Source organism: Cucumis sativus, chromosome 6 (assembly GCF_000004075.3).
Source record: "Cucumis sativus cultivar 9930 chromosome 6, Cucumber_9930_V3, whole genome shotgun sequence".
Lineage (NCBI taxonomy): Eukaryota > Viridiplantae > Streptophyta > Magnoliopsida > Cucurbitales > Cucurbitaceae > Cucumis > Cucumis sativus.
Window position 1 is genome coordinate 4,812,549 of NC_026660.2, and position 16,293 is coordinate 4,828,841.

General features: G+C 31.1%; 3 protein-coding genes across 3 annotated transcripts; 1 reads left to right on the forward strand and 2 right to left on the reverse strand.

The window, feature by feature from the left end:
* Positions 1-47: 47 nt before the first annotated feature.
* Positions 48-4,291, forward strand: LOC101214927 (probable 1-deoxy-D-xylulose-5-phosphate synthase, chloroplastic). Its single transcript, XM_004144922.3, has 10 exons — positions 48-497; positions 807-935; positions 1,240-1,404; positions 1,519-1,669; positions 2,050-2,321; positions 2,415-2,688; positions 2,792-3,099; positions 3,208-3,489; positions 3,571-3,855; positions 3,946-4,291. Exons 1-10 carry the CDS (start codon positions 357-359, stop codon positions 4,093-4,095), a joined length of 2,157 nt encoding a protein of 718 aa, XP_004144970.1. The 5' UTR covers positions 48-356; the 3' UTR covers positions 4,096-4,291.
* A 191-nt stretch (positions 4,292-4,482) lies between these two features.
* Positions 4,483-5,087, reverse strand: LOC101217044 (heavy metal-associated isoprenylated plant protein 19). Its single transcript, XM_004144995.1, has 3 exons — positions 5,055-5,087; positions 4,876-4,957; positions 4,483-4,766 (listed from the first exon to the last, which is right to left on the reverse strand). Exons 1-3 carry the CDS (start codon positions 5,085-5,087, stop codon positions 4,483-4,485), a joined length of 399 nt encoding a protein of 132 aa, XP_004145043.1.
* A 1,119-nt stretch (positions 5,088-6,206) lies between these two features.
* Positions 6,207-8,437, reverse strand: LOC101215642 (peroxidase 24). The gene is made up of 4 exons (XM_004153791.3): positions 8,169-8,437; positions 7,793-7,984; positions 7,485-7,653; positions 6,207-6,791 (listed from the first exon to the last, which is right to left on the reverse strand). Exons 1-4 carry the CDS (start codon positions 8,379-8,381, stop codon positions 6,385-6,387), a joined length of 981 nt encoding a protein of 326 aa, XP_004153839.1. The 5' UTR covers positions 8,382-8,437; the 3' UTR covers positions 6,207-6,384.
* Between the last annotated feature and the right edge of the window lie 7,856 nt (positions 8,438-16,293).

Below are 16,293 nucleotides of genomic sequence, written 5' to 3' on the forward strand. Positions count from 1 at the left end.
GCCATTTCCATGGCGCACTGTAAGAACAAAGCGACACCCAGCGAATGCGGCTTCAATTTGTTCCCTCACTCCCCATCCACATTCAACTCAACCCACGCTTCGTTTTTTCATTGGAATTCTTTTGTTAATTTAATTCAATTCTTTTCACTCCCCTTTCTAATTACCACTTTCTTTTAGTGCCAAAAACAGTTCATTCAATTTCTTCTACGGTCTCTCTCTCTATAAGACACGTAGAAAGTGGGTACGGAAACAGAGAGAAAGAGAAGATCAAAGCATTGCTTCTCCTTTTTCTTGGATTTCTTCACTTGGGTTTTGATTTTTTGCGATTGAAGTAGTTTGATTTGAGAGTTCTACTAATGGCGCTCTGTATGCTAACTTTTCCTGCTCATGTTAGCCGAGTTGGATTGAAAGAGCATGATGGTTCAAGTGTTGCTGTTTCTTCTCGGTTCTTATGGGGAACGGATCTGGTCTTCCGATTTCAGAAAAGGGTTAATCAGGTATTGTTTAGAAAAATAGGATGGGAATTATGCGCACCGAGTGTTTGATGAAAAACCCAAGTGAGAACAAAGGAATCTTTCTGATCTTTTTTCAATTGAAAATTGTAAATCGTGGCTTTTCTTCACCTTTTCAATTGACGTTGTTCTGAGGAGGAGAGCTACAACTAAAATGTTCCTTTCACTTTTTTAAAATTTTTCTTGTTATTATTGTTTGAATTTTGACCTTCTATTTTGATTATTTTAAATTCAGAAACAAGATAAATAAATAAATTTGAAAGGTGTGGCTGTTTGCTTTTTGTTTCGAGGCAGGTCAAGAAAAGGCCAGGTGGGATCTGTGCATCACTTTCAGAGACAGGAGAGTATCCTTCTCAGAGGCCACCAACTCCTCTTTTGGATACAATAAACTATCCAATTCATATGAAAAATCTATCCGTCAAGGTGAAAACTAAAAACCCAAATCACAAATATCAAATCAAGCTTTCCACTTTCTTTGTAAAGAACCAAAAAAGCTACATATCTCAACTTTTGACTTGAAACCCTTGAACTTTGCGATAGTTGAATAAAATGGATCTAAAGTAAAAAAAAAATGAAATTATGGAAGCTTCTGTGTTCAACCTACTGTGTCGTCTGCCCCATTAATATGGACAATTACTTATGGTGTCTGGAACTAATTTTTTGAACTCTTGAATCCGTTTGATACTCTTTGTAATGTTGATTTACTCTTGGGCTATTGCTGATTTAGGAGCTTTATCAACTAGCTGATGAAGTAAGATCCGATGTCATCTTCAACGTTTCTAAAACTGGTGGTCACTTGGGTTCCAGCCTTGGCGTGGTGGAGCTCACGGTGGCTCTTCACTATGTCTTCAATGCTCCACAGGACAGAATTTTGTGGGATGTTGGTCATCAGGTGCTGTTCATTTTGCACTTTCTTGCTTGGGAAATATTTATATTTGACTTGGTGAGATGAGAGATGTCATTGGCCTTTTATTTTAATACGTTCTGAAATATGTGGTGATTGTAGTCTTATCCACACAAAATTCTAACTGGAAGGAGGGACAAAATGTCAACTATTAGACAGACGAATGGGTTGTCGGGATTCACGAAACGCTCTGAGAGTGAGTTTGATAGCTTTGGTGCAGGGCACAGCTCCACCACCATCTCAGCAGGCTTAGGTAATTGGCTTTTAACTCCAACTGAAAACTGAGAAAGATAGTTGTGTGAGATTGGTTGATAAGATCAGAACATAATCTGAGCCATTATCTGAGATTTTATCATTATCCTATTGAAATTGGAGTCGTGGAAAGTTGTCTAATTGTCTGAAAACGATTTTTATTTTTGTTTTTCTATCTGTTTAAAAAACTTATTTTATTTGTTTTGTTATCCAGTTTCTAAAAATCAAAATATTAATTCAAACAAAATTATAAACAAACTGAAAAAGAATATTTTGAAATTTTTGCCCGAGTTTTAATAATTTTGAATTTTGACTGACTGCTCACAAACAATTTACTTCACCGAGAGGTTTCTCAGCAATTTCAATGTTGTAACTCAACAGGAATGGCTGTGGGCCGGGATCTCAAGGGAAGAAAGAATAATGTGATTGCGGTTATAGGTGATGGTGCCATGACTGCAGGGCAAGCTTATGAAGCCATGAACAATGCCGGGTACCTTGACTCGGACATGATTGTTATTCTTAATGACAACAAACAAGTCTCTTTACCAACTGCAACCCTCGACGGGCCTGTACCACCTGTGGGAGCTTTGAGCAGTGCTCTCAGCAGGCTGCAGTCAAACAGGCCTCTCAGAGAATTGAGAGAGGTAGCCAAGGTAAGAAGTAGTGAACCAAAGCAAAACATCACGCCTTCGTCCTTCAATCTGAATGATTTTGAGTTCAATTGTCCTAATACAATCATGTTCCAGGGTGTCACGAAACAAATTGGTGGTCCTATGCATGAATTGGCTGCAAAAGTTGATGAATATGCTCGTGGGATGATTAGTGGTTCTGGATCAACATTATTTGAGGAGCTCGGGCTCTATTATATCGGCCCTGTCGATGGTCATAACGTGGATGATCTTGTCTCCATTCTTAAGGAAGTTAAGAGTACAAAAACCACTGGTCCAGTCCTCATCCATGTTGTCACCGAGAAAGGACGAGGCTATCCATATGCTGAAAAGGCTGCGGACAAGTACCATGGTAAACAAAAGATTCTTGAAAGATCATTTTTTCAGAATGAAGTGTTATCGTTTGCATTGTTTCAAAAACTAGGTTACAACTTACAATTATGGCTTATATATAGGAGTCACAAAGTTTGACCCTGCTACTGGGAAGCAACAAAAAGCCAAGGCTCCAACGCAGTCGTACACAACGTACTTTGCAGAGGCATTGATTGCAGAAGCTGAAAGGGACAAAGATATTATTGCAATCCATGCTGCAATGGGAGGAGGCACAGGCTTAAATCTCTTTCAAAGACGTTTTCCAACAAGATGCTTTGATGTTGGCATAGCTGAACAGCATGCTGTTACATTTGCTGCTGGTTTGGCTTGTGAAGGCCTTAAACCATTTTGTGCGATATATTCATCATTCATGCAAAGGGCGTATGATCAGGCAAGCATTGGCTTCATGCCTATCCTTGATACTCCATTAGCAAAGGGAATTAAATTTATCTGTTTTCTCAAAAAATTCCAACGAAATTTATCTGTTTTCAAATTGCAGGTAGTTCATGATGTTGATTTGCAAAAGTTGCCCGTGAGATTTGCCATGGATAGAGCAGGCTTAGTTGGAGCAGATGGCCCCACTCATTGTGGTTCTTTCGATGTTACCTTTATGGCATGCCTGCCTAACATGGTGGTCATGGCTCCATCTGATGAGACCGAACTCTTTAACATGGTCGCTACAGCTGCAGCTATAGATGACCGACCCAGTTGCTTCCGGTATCCACGAGGTAATGGTATCGGTGTAGAGCTGCCACCAGGGAATAAAGGCATTCCTATCGAGGTGCTCATTCACAACATCCTAGGTTGCATCTTTTAACAGTTTTTTGTCATACCAACAATCTAATTAGCAATTCTTTAACAGGTTGGGAAAGGGAGGATTTTACTTGAAGGGGAAAGAGTGGCCCTGTTGGGCTATGGAACGGCAGTTCAAAACTGTTTGGCTGCTGCATCTATGGTTGAACGCCATGGCTTACGAATAACTGTTGCAGATGGACGTTTCTGCAAGCCACTTGACCGAGCCCTCATCCGAAGTCTTGCTAAATCGCACGAGATTCTAATCACAGTGGAAGAAGGATCGATTGGAGGATTTGGGTCTCATGTCATTCAGTTTCTAGCCCTTGATGGCCTTCTTGACGGCTCCTTGAAGGTATAAATCTCCTACAAACCAATGTTAAATCTCTGCTTTAAAATTGTTAAATGAAATTCCTAATCTCGCCACTTCATGTACCACTTGCAGTGGAGACCGCTAGTCCTTCCCGACCGATACATCGACCACGGATCGCCAGCAGACCAACTGGCGGAAGCAGGTCTTACTCCATCACATATTGCTGCTACAGTATTCAATATGCTAGGACAAACCAGGGAAGCTCTTGAGATCATGACATAGAAGAGAACTTTATGAGTCGCAGCGTTCCACTTCAATGTAATGTACAAATTTGAAAATCGCATATCCAGTTTCGTCATACTTATGTATACTTACAACTACACATTATCAATCTAGGCTGTATAAACAAATACTTCTCGTACAATTCTAGAAAGTATATGATCTAATGCAAGATTCTTAATTTTCTTCGTGACCAAAACCAAACCGGCACCCCCTACCATTCTTAGGATTCAATCCACCATATTTTCGTATTTTGTTAAGATAGCTAAATTATGCTGTCCTCAAAAGTATGGCCAATTTCAAAAGAGTGATTTTTCGTCAAAAGTTAGCAATATATTTGATCTTATAACGAACTCTTAGTTTATTACTGTTTTGTTCAAAGCCTCTCTTTTACATAATGTAACAAGCATTTGAATTCTCATCACTGAACAAAACCAACAACTGAGCAATTTCCTTGCAACAACTTAACATCATCAACTGATTAGCATCATTCGGGTTTGTTCGTTCCAAGTCTTTGACAACGGCTGCATCTTTCACCGTTGTCCCTTTGTCGACCACCATCTCGACGGCTTTTCCCGTCTTTTTTCTTAGTTTCTTCATAACTTTTTGGGGATCAAACTTACCTATTACTACAACTTTGTGCTTTCCCATGTCTGTCATAAACTTCTCCACCCCTTATTCAACATTATCGTACACCATCAACGTCAAACAAAATAAATCGAATTTAAAAGGATTCATAATAACAAAAAGTTTTCTTTTATTATTATTTTGAAGGGAGTTTACCTTTGAATTTGGAAATGGCTTTGGCCACAGTTCTTTCACATGCTTTACAATGCATTGAGACTTTGAACTCTGCAGTTAATGGCTAAATTCAAGAAGACGGTGTTTTACCGCATAAGAAAAAAGCGACGCCGTTTTGAGAGAGAGAAAAAAGAACAACTACAAAGACGGCATTAACTTACTTTGATTTCCTCTGTTTTCTTCTTCTTCCCCATTGAGTTTTGAAGAAAACAAGACCATCAAAAATAGGGGGAAAAAACTTAATTTGTAAAGGTACTTTTTTATTATTATTGTTATTGATATATATATATATATATAGATTGTAGCGATCGTTGAAGGAAACAAAAATATTAGTGGCGATTCGGCCATTAGTACTTAAGAAGGAAAAAGAAAAAAAGATTGAGAGGCTGAACCCATCATGGATTTTGAAAAGCCATGTGTTCTAACGCCCAAATTTGGTTTTCCCTACCGAATTCTCAATTGGTTTCTTGCATTTAATTGAATAACACTGTTTCATAAATTTAACACGTATATTTAATTATTGGGTGTTAGTGATTTTGAAATAATATTTACGATGTAAATGACTACAATTTTCTTAATGTTACAATTTTCTTAATAAATATGGATGAAAGAAGATTAGAGGAATATAAGCTAATGTTAAAAATAAATTATATTTTGATTAACTTTGAAGATGTAATACTTTATATTCTATTTTAGTAAAAAAAAAAAAAAGACAACTATTTTGGTGCTTTGATTATTTTGATTATAATACTAAAATGAGGTACTTATGAGTATATATATATACCCTATCTTTTGTGTTAAATGTTAATTAATTTTAAATAATATGAAATGGAAATTTAACACTAAAAATTTATATATGGACAAAATAGTACTGAAAATGTTATTCTTTTTTTGTTCTTCTAAAATTAGTTAATAAATATTAACATTAAGGCTAAAACTATATATATATTTTAGAAGTTGAGTTAAAAATTTAAATTTTATTATTTAATTATGATAAATATAGAGTGGAATATTTTGTAACATATGAGTCAAATGGATTCAATGTCGTCTAAGGATCAAAAATGTATTTTTTTTTCTCACTTATTTATTTATTTAACTGTTACTAATGTTTTTTATTCTTGTTTTGACAATTGTACAACCAATTAGGAAGATGAGAATCAAATCTTCCGCTTTTAGAAAGAAAAGTCATTAACATAACATTTTAAAATAAGTATCTTATAAATTAGAAAGGGATAGAAAATTAGATCGAATTGTTATATTTTGATAGATAAGATATTGAAAATTAATTAGAAAAAGATGAATAATGATGATGATGTTATAAATTTGTATCATATGTATATATTAAGAACACTTTTTTGATGAATATAAATAAAAACAAACACGTAGCTTCTTCATTACCAAGTACAAATACATATAAAACCAAAATACAAATTAAATAAATCAGCAAATATAATTATTTTCCCACGTAATATATATATATATATAATTTTTTTAATTAACAAAACGACATTGTTTCCTAATTTCACCATTATTATTTCCAGTGAGGACTTCAATGGCTGCCATCTTCAACATGGAACTAGCAAAGCTAAAAGAGAAAACCTTTGGATTCTGCAACGACCTGACGAGCCGGGAGGAGGAAGTGTCATTGAGAAGCGCAGCGTCGGATTGAAACAAACCCTTATGTTGTGTGAGAATTTTGAAATAGTTGGAGTCGAAAGAACGAGAACTTCTTGGATCCATTTCAACTGTAATGGAAGGATCAGCTGGATTTGGACACTTTGTTCTAAGAAAATCTGCATATCTTGGATCTAATGAAGGATCTGCGTCTCCTTTGCCTGTGAAGTTGTATAACCTCCTTGAGAAAGTGCCACAATGAGCTTCTCCAAGTGTGTGACCACCTAAATACCAAAATATTATTAGCATTATTCTAAATCTTAGTTGGATATGGAACATGTTTAATTATTCGTTAAAGTTTGTGATCATTTTTTTTTGGATAAAAAACTTATGCCTTACGAATTTTCTTGACACTCAAACATGGTATAGTAGAGTATAATAAAATAAACCCTCTTGTAAAATTAGTTCCGTTATAGATAAACTAAACTCAAACGTTACTCACTTTTTTAATTCAAGTTTTATTCTTCCACAAACACATATAAATTTTCACAGAAATTTTCAGATTAAATTTATTCAATCATATATAAAGTTTTAAATAATTATATAATAATAATTAGAAAAAAAGTTATAATTTGATAGAAAATAATTGAATCAATAAGTCTAACTTAAGTCGTTTTTGTAAATAAATCACCCCAGTTTTAATATAAATTTACCAACCATACGTTAACTTTTTTTTTTCTTTTTATTTTTCTAATTTGAAATTAAAAATTAACAAATACTTGAGATTCAGACATCTTCATGCATGCACTACACCTTCTTTTGGACGTACGTTCGACAATATGCATAATTGTTTTCTTTCAATCTTCTTAATTAATATTTTCTCATTCTATAAATTTATTATTATATTATTAACTCAATTATTACTATTATTATTATTATTATCTATATATGAGTTTTCAAGGTGTTTAATTATTTACCTGATAAAATAACTAGATCAATAACATTTAGCCTTTTATTCTCGAAAATTTGCTTAAGAGTGGCAAAGTCGGAGAACGGCGATGGGATATTGCCGCTAACTTCTGATGATCGTGAAATCGTTCCATCTCTTCTTCCCGTTAAGACTGGCCAGCGTGGTCGATTTTTGAACTGTTTTATGAATTAATAAAGAAATAATGAGCAAATTTATTAAATATATATTTATTTGAGATCTCAATATTTTTCGTCAATTATTTTAATTTATTACAAGAGATGAAGAGAATTGAGAGAGTGTGTGAAAGTGACTCACGGGAAAGGAAACTGCATCACGGGCAGCTAGAGCAAGAATATCAGCACAAGAAACAACTCCACTACAAGCTTTCTCAACCTCGGATTTGATTTGGTCAATTTCGTTAAACCCTAATAGTGATAGGTTGGGCCTTGCTTCCTTCTCCGATTGATTTGTTCCAACCGTATCTAATAGAATAGATGCATCACATCCCTATAGTACAAATGAAAAAAATATCAAACCAATTAATTATGATATATATTTTATTTTAATGTCATGTTCGAAGAATTAGTGATTCCGAAAATGACCAAAATTACCTTCATCCTCACTTTTAAAATTACTTGAAAAATGTATTTTAACGTGTTAACGACAAAAAAAAAAGCTATTTCTTTCATACCCGAACGAAACAATCATGAAATTGAAGTCTAAGAAGCTGTGCGCCGAGTCTAGGATTGGATCGAACGAGACGGAAGGTGACGTCTTGAACGATTCTCTCAGCTTGAGGGCAGGTTCTCCTATAGAAATTATTGACCAAAGCTCCATTGACAACCTGAAGGGCAAGAAGAGTAGTGAAAAGCAGTACAGAAATGATGGGATTTGAAGCTCTCATTTTAGAGATTTCTCACAAAGGAAAAGAAGAAGAAGAAGAAGAGATGGTAATTTGGTGAAGAAAACAAATGAAATGAGAGGCCTTTTATAGGCAAAGAATTGGAGATAAATAAATGAAAAAATAAATGATGCAAATTGGAATAATTGGTGTAAAGTCAAAGACTTATCCCATAATTAAAGAGCTTTGTGGCTATGGAGTATGGATATGGGTTTATTCTCTTTTTAAAATAATAAAAAAAATATTTTTATAATTTCTTATAATTTGAATTATTATTATTATTATTATTAATTATTATTATTATTAATTATTATTATTGATAATGATTCTTCTTCTTCTTCTTCTTCTAAAGAAAGCAAGCGACAATTTGACCTTTTAAATTATTTAATAATCATTTCAATGTCGGACGTTTGTGTTAATATTGCAAATCAAAATATATATTTCTTTTTCTTTTTTTTCAAAAATTTTATAATGGGAGTGGCAAAATTGAGGTATATAAAATAAAGGATTTTCTTCCTTTAAAAAGAAAAGGTTTTAGTGAGTGTTTTAATTATTAAAATCAAAGTGTTCACATTAAAAATATGCTTAATTAGATGTGAGTTTAACAATAATCTGCACGTATTAATTTGAGGTACTATTTTGTTTATATTCTTCGGCTAAAATTTATCAGTTTGGCTTTTTGAATTATTTCTTTAACAATATTTTTTCTCTCTCTTATTTTTTATTGTATGTCAATTATTATTATTGGATACTTATACGAAATACTATCCTATTATATAAATTAACGATTTAAAAATAATTGTGTGTCACATTACCTTGGTACTATTTTTATTCATGTTTCCATCACTGGTTCTAAACACGGTGAAAAGTTAGACATTTTTGTTTTTCCAAAAAAGATTCTCAATGCTTTGGTTGAAATTTGACATAATGTGTTTTAAGTGATTTCTCTTTTATATATATGTATGTTTTTTCTTAATTAAGGAACATTAATTTGGAAATCTCAAAATTATATCTATTCTTTCTTCATCTTAAAGAAAGTTTTTCCAAAATATTGTGTGATCTTTTTCTTTGATCAAAAGAGAATACAACAAAATTATGGTGGGTATATCTTTAATAAGTTGAACAAATCTCCAAAATAAAACGTCTAAAATGTATATCTTAACTATGTATAACATGTAATTTTGTATGAATATGTTGCCAATCATTCATGGTACATTATTTCTAATTAAGTATATTATTTACAATTTAATTTGCTTAAAATATATTTTATAGTAAAATTGTTTTTAGTAGAAATTAAAACAACAAAAAATGTTTGCAAATATAACAATATTTTATTTTCTATTTGGGATAGACATATTGATTCCTATCATTGTTGATTGATTTTGAGATAAAACCAATATGATATCAAAGTCCATAAACTTCAAACAGATATTCGGTCTAACAAAAAAAAAGTATGCAATATGATTAAGATAGTGATCTAAAAGAGACACCATCCTAAGTAATAACTAGATGTGTTTATTCCTCCCTTTGTTCATTAATTAATTTTCTCAAATTATTTGAATCTATCACTAAATTTGGTTTTTCTATATTTTAGTCCACCTTATTTTATATTTCATTTTTGTATTTATCTTGAATTCTAAAAAATACATTTATTCTAAAAACAAACAACAAAAAAGGGAAAATGTTATATTAATTTTTGAACACTCTCACAAAATTAATATATATATATATATATCAAGACATTTAATTATCCCTTGGAAAACTATATAATATATATATTTAGATGATGAAATTCAAACTATCCTCATTATTTTAATTATATGGTTGACCTCAACCCTTTATTATCATTGTTGTTATTATTATTTATTGTTTAAATACTTTTAAAACTCTCCCTTCCTTTTTTTACATTATTAATTTTGTATGTATATTCATGGAAGCAACTCAAACGCCATTAAAATTAGTTGATTGTTTTATCAAAATAAAATAGAAACCGACACCAATAGTTTTGACTTTGTTCAAGTCAAAAAAAGCTTTATAATTCTATCCAATCCATGCCATGCTCATTTTAAATAACTTTATGCTTTAATTTGGATGTTCACGAGAAGAAACACAATGCATAAGTTGAATATATCAATTTGTCAAATGATCTCAACTTTGTATAAAATAGAGCAGTTAGACTCATTCAAAACACTCAAAAGTATATGTAAACTTTTTAAAAAAATATGTATTCTATATCATGAAATTTGTATTCTTCACAAAATATCTAAAGTTTGAATTTTGCAATTTCGTAGCGGTGAATCTAAAAAGAATATTAACTTAGACACAACTTTTTTAATAATCTCATAAAAATGGTTGGCTTTTTTTATATTTCGCAACTCTTTTCTCTTTTGTTATTTATTTTTGGAAATAGTTTTTGGAAATCTAACCTAAAGTTTGAAATTTAACGATGATTCATCGCCATCAAAGTTTAACTCGAACCTAGATAAAGAAATATCATAATGGCTAAAAGGATTCATACAGATACATATTTGAGAGAAGATAATCAATGACTATTTTTTCACAAGAGGATTTGTTAGGATAGTATTCAAAATTTTAAACGAGCTGAAGAGAAAGAGAAGTAGATCACAAGTAGTATATATATAACAACAATCATTTTCTATTCGAATGAAGCAATATATGTTAAATGAAAAAGGAATGCTCGAACATCCATCCTCTTCCTAATAAATTTAATTTTGTCTTTTTCTTTAAAAAACAGTGAATATACCAAATTAAAACAGTAAGAAAAAGAAAAATTATTATAAATGACAAAATTGTTAAAAATATTTACAAAATATCATAAAATTTTAGATTTTGATAGAAAAATCTACGGTGTTCATCTTATTTTGCTATATTTTTCATAATAATTTGTAAACTAAAATTTTGGACTTGTATATATATTTTATATAGACAAATTATGTTGGGTGTAATATTATTATAATATAAATAAGGCTCTATTTATTAATTTTTATTATGATCCAATATGTAAACCATACTTTAAAGGAACAATGAAGCAGTCTATGAAATAGGGAAGGGAAGGGAATGATATGATATTGATATTTATATATAATATTATTACATTGTGGGTGTGACATAAGATGTGAAATAATTATAAAGGATAATTCAAAGTGCTTAGCTGTTTTACTTATTGAATTAAGCTATAAAATTAGAGACAAAAATGTGAGCATTTGTTAAAGCTAATCTTAAAAAATGATTAATTTTTCTAACAAATCTTGACTAAAGGGGAGAGAGAGCATTGAGATGGCGAGAGGGGGAAGATACGGCCGAAGCCTACTCTCATACTAAATGTAAATGATTGAGAAAACGATTATTATTACCTAATTGTTAATCAAATTAATTAGTTTTTTCTTCTTTGACTATACAATATATATAATCCTACTTTTGAATTCAAACGCTTCTTGTTATAATTTAATTAAAACATGCAACGTGCATACGCATATATAGTTCAAATGAAATATTTGTACTATTAACTTCGATATTAAAGGTTTGAACCTCTTACCACACATATCTGTTAAAAAAGAAAAAAAAAAACGTCATTTTTATATAATTCATATTGTATTTTACTATTAATCAAAGTGTAAAGTTTTTTTAGGACAAATAGAGGAATAATTCAAACTGCACAAAATTTTTGAACGATAAAACATATTTTGTCTTCCCTTTAAAAAATTGTAGTTAATAATCAATGACATAATGGACGTTAGGCTAGAAGCAGCGAAATAAAATAAAAAATTATTGAATCAAGAAAAAGGTAACAGTGGACAAGTAATTTAACCAGAAGAGTGAAACAGACTTAAGGATAAAAAGATCAATTGAATTTTTGAGTCAAAGAAGTTTGATTGATCTCAGCATCATCCAAGAATGAAGCCAAGGCCAACCCTCCCCATTTGATGAGTGGAGTGTATTGTGGTCAGTTTGGCCTTAGAGAAGATGATGATTTGGGTTGAGAGGTTAGACCAAATTTCTTCAAGTTTAGTCTTGGCTAAGGATGAGGTTGAGGTTGAACCTTGAAACTTGAAGGACAGTCTACTTCAAATGCACGTAATAACTCATTTAGCTCGCAACAAGACAAGAGATAGATAATATGACTAGAAAGCTATGATAAAGATGCACCTTGTTAGTATATATTCTACCATAAATATACATTATGAATTCAAATGAAGTAAGTCCACTTCAATACTCAAACTCTCTACTTGTTGCATACACGCTTTCTAGCTTAGACTTGAAGTCTGTATGGCAAGCACTACACTAATGTGTAAATCTTTTCATCTCACAGTTTCTCAACCTACGGCCAATTTACTATTGTTATCACATGAAAGTCAGCTATATTTTCTTCTTGCCAAAATTTGACATCAACAAAAATAAGGTATTTTTTTGCGTCGAAGGAATTCATTTACGGTGTAGACATGACTTCCTTTAATCTAATCACACCATTTGATCCAGTCTTCAGCCATGTAGGGTTTACAGTATACAGATTTAGGTACACCGTATATGACTTCCTTTAATCCAATCACACCATTTGATCCGGTCTTCAGCCATGTAGGTTGTGACTGTTTTCTACGAAAGTTCCAGCTTCATCCTCGTTCATGTCTTAATCTTTTCTAAATATCTTTTTTTTTTTAGAATAGTTGAAAGAAAACATTATTCATCGGATAAATTTGTGAAGTTTTGACAATTGGTTTCGTCAACTCTTATTTGGAGACTTTATCATATCATGCCAGCTGTATTTAGGTTGTCTTACGCGGCGCAAGCGATGACCAAATCTCTTAATCTCTCACGTTCTTAGCAAGGTTTAGTTTTGGGCTTCTTCTTTAATTTGGGCCTCATTCACTATTATTATCAGGCCCAATTATACTCACAAAGGAATATCAAGGAGTCATTGTAATGCAATAAGTAGACATAAATTTGTATTTGTGATAGAAACTTATACTAACGAATATATGTAAATACTTGTTATGTTTAGCTTTATTTTAATTTTAAATTATATAAAAAAAATCATCATTCTGTCATTGAAACTATTTAGAAGTATTAGAACAAAATTCTTACTTAAAAATATAGGTACTAAGTTTAACTTTAGACCAAATTCGCAACATGACCGATAGGTAAAATGAAAATTCTTTGTTTTAATTCACGGATTTCAATTAAATGAATTTATTAACAATAAATGTTAATGCAAAGTTAACTGATTAGATTGACTTGATCAAATAGTGGTGACGTAGCTAATTGACATTGTTTAGAAATTTTCATTTCAATTATCATCCAATTTTAGTTGAGAGTCTTGTCACTAATTTAAATACAAAGGATGTAAATTTTTGTTGTAAGTAAAAAGTTTCGTTCTTTTTAAAATTTTAAGTTAAATTGGAACAATAAATAATTGAGATTTCAAACAATTGGGTGCAATTTCAGCCTCATGGTTTGGAAGTAATTTGACATTTTTGCTTCACCAACCCACATCCCAATGGCAAACCTTTTTCTCTCTTTTTCTCTCTCTTTCTTTCTTTTTTTTATTTTTCTTTTTTTCTTTTTCAGTTTGGGATCTTGAATTTATGGGAAAAAAAACAACCATTTCAGTACCCAGGGATGTTTGTCCGTTTTTAATGTATACCTAATGAGTTAAAATAATAAATATTTTTTTAAATAGTAAAATAAATTAAATTATTTATAATCTATATCAATAATTTTGAAAATTTTGCTATTTTTGAAAATTTTTCTTAAAATATTATATTACAGTCTATCTATATTAGATTATTAGGTACGCTATCCTTACAGTGATAAACGCATATAATAGTTTGTCGATAGATTGGGATAGTTATTAATAATTTTGTTATTTTAAAAAATGTATCTATTTTAGAATATATAATAATTGCATGTGACACATCACCTATGTACTGTTATTAATGAAGAAAAAGAGAAGTGAGAGGAAGTAAATAGAAACCACTCCCTAAAGTGAAATGAAATTGAATTCAACAATAATAAGATTGATTCTATTGAAGAAAATATCTCTTCACCTTTTTTGAAAGAAAATGGGAAGATTATTCAAACATTACCAATAAAAAGGAACCATTATTTCCTCTTTCTAACCATTTGCTATTTAGGGTTTAGAAGATGTGAAACGTTGCCTCTCCATAAAAATGGTGCATTCCAATGTACAGTAAGTGAGAGAGAAAGGAATATATTTTTATTTAAAAAAAAGGAGTGAGGGAACTTTTAATTTTTAATTATATATTTACTTTTAGCATTATGATTAGGGGTTATCAAACATGGGTCGGAGTCAATTTGAGTCAATTTTTCAATCAAACTACACTAAAATATTTAAATTGACCTCGATTGTCGAAGAGTAAATTAAAGTAAATTGATTTTTATTCTTAATTATTATATATTTAAAAACATATATATGATTTTGAGATTTTCTAATTATATGAACACAAAGTTTCATCTTTACTTTGATTTTGATCATAAACAAGAGCTTCTTTTATGTCAACCTTAATAGAAAATTTTGAAGTTTTAATTTTATGAGAAATATTAATAGGAATTCGAACAACAAAAAACGTGTAGTGTTAATAAATATTTTTTAAGTTTGACCCTTTCGAAATAAGTCAAATAAATTTTTTTTCACTAACATGTCAAAATCAATTATTTTCTCTCTTAGGTTTAAATATGGTTGTAAAAATAATGTATTTTGACTCTAATTAATTTATTTTGATTTCTTACCTCCAAAATGTTTATTTTGTTCGTATATTAATCTTTTAAAAGAGATAAAAATGTAATTTACTAAAAGAAAATCATTTTGATACAAAAAGGATGAAAAATGTTTTCAAATTAGAAAAATGACTTTTCTCACTCAAAATTCGAATAATTAATTTATCTTAAATAATTTACATACAATTCAAATACATACCCAAAACCTCCAATACAATGAAACACATAACAAAACCAATAATATTTTAAAAATGGTTAGTTACTTGAACCTTCCTTAGATACATTTAAATAGTTTAATTCAAAAACTAGAAGCAATTTATTAACAAGAGCTTAACGGAATTGACGTATATGCATTGAGAGACCGAAATTTTTCCCTTCCAAACTTGTAGCAACTCATTAGAGAAAAAAACAAACAAATTTAGAAATTCAAATATGAATGGATCCAAATAGAATAGAACATGGTTTTGTAACTAAAAATCAGATTTAGGGTTTAGGACAGAAGAAGCAAAGATTACTCATCAGGGGTACCCTCCAGCCATGCAAGTGTCCCAAAAGACCTTATCTTCCATTTCATTCATATTCCGAATCGCACCCACATCATTATTACTCGACTCTTCTTCTTCTTCTTCCTCCTCTTCTTCGTAACCAGCTCCGCTCCGCCGCCTTCCGCCGTCACCGATCAAACCAATGTCTTGATCTCCATCACCATTATCCCCGTCATATGCATCTTGAAAATCATCGATAGAAAAATCATTGTTATTGCAACTGCAGGAGCAAGCATCTTCCTGATCATCAGCATCATCCACAGCAGACTCTAATTGATGCGGAGGATGAGACAATAATTTATCAACCTCAGAATCTGCACTATCTTCCCATAGAAAAAACGAAGAAGCATCTTTGATTTGGTCCATATATGGTTGGATATTGATTATTATTATAAATAAATAAAAATCAATTTTGGTGGTTTATGAGGAATAAAAAAGATATATAAATTGGGTCTTTTTTTCTAGCTTTTGGTTTTTGGGAGGTGGGGTTAGTTGAGTTGTGATTGTGGGAAAATTTTTAAATTATTGTGCATGTTTTTATAGTGTGTTTTTGCTTTAATTAAATGGAAGGGATTTAAATGTAAATGCATTTGTGGGTGACAAGAACTACATTAATT

What these genes read in the sequence shown, in the direction of transcription:
- LOC101217044 (XM_004144995.1), bottom strand. Translation starts at nt 5,087, where the DNA reads ATGGGGAAGAAGAAGAAAACAGAGGAAATCAAA. An exon ending in AGAAAACAGAGGAAATCAAA is followed by an intron (nt 4,958 to 5,054) that starts GTAAGTTAATGC and finishes TCTTGAATTTAG; the next exon opens with CCATTAACTGCAGAGTTCAA. An exon ending in AGCCATTTCCAAATTCAAAG is followed by an intron (nt 4,767 to 4,875) that starts GTAAACTCCCTT and finishes ATGTTGAATAAG; the next exon opens with GGGTGGAGAAGTTTATGACA.
- LOC101215642 (XM_004153791.3), bottom strand. Translation starts at nt 8,381, where the DNA reads ATGAGAGCTTCAAATCCCATCATTTCTGTACTGCTTTTCACTACTCTT. An exon ending in TTCATGATTGTTTCGTTCGG is followed by an intron (nt 7,985 to 8,168) that starts GTATGAAAGAAA and finishes TTTGTACTATAG; the next exon opens with GGATGTGATGCATCTATTCT. An exon ending in GTGATGCAGTTTCCTTTCCC is followed by an intron (nt 7,654 to 7,792) that starts GTGAGTCACTTT and finishes TTCATAAAACAG; the next exon opens with TTCAAAAATCGACCACGCTG.
- LOC101214927 (XM_004144922.3), top strand. Translation starts at nt 357, where the DNA reads ATGGCGCTCTGTATGCTAACTTTTCCTGCTCATGTTAGCCGAGTTGGA. An exon ending in CACCATCTCAGCAGGCTTAG is followed by an intron (nt 1,670 to 2,049) that starts GTAATTGGCTTT and finishes GTAACTCAACAG; the next exon opens with GAATGGCTGTGGGCCGGGAT. An exon ending in GGCTGCGGACAAGTACCATG is followed by an intron (nt 2,689 to 2,791) that starts GTAAACAAAAGA and finishes GCTTATATATAG; the next exon opens with GAGTCACAAAGTTTGACCCT.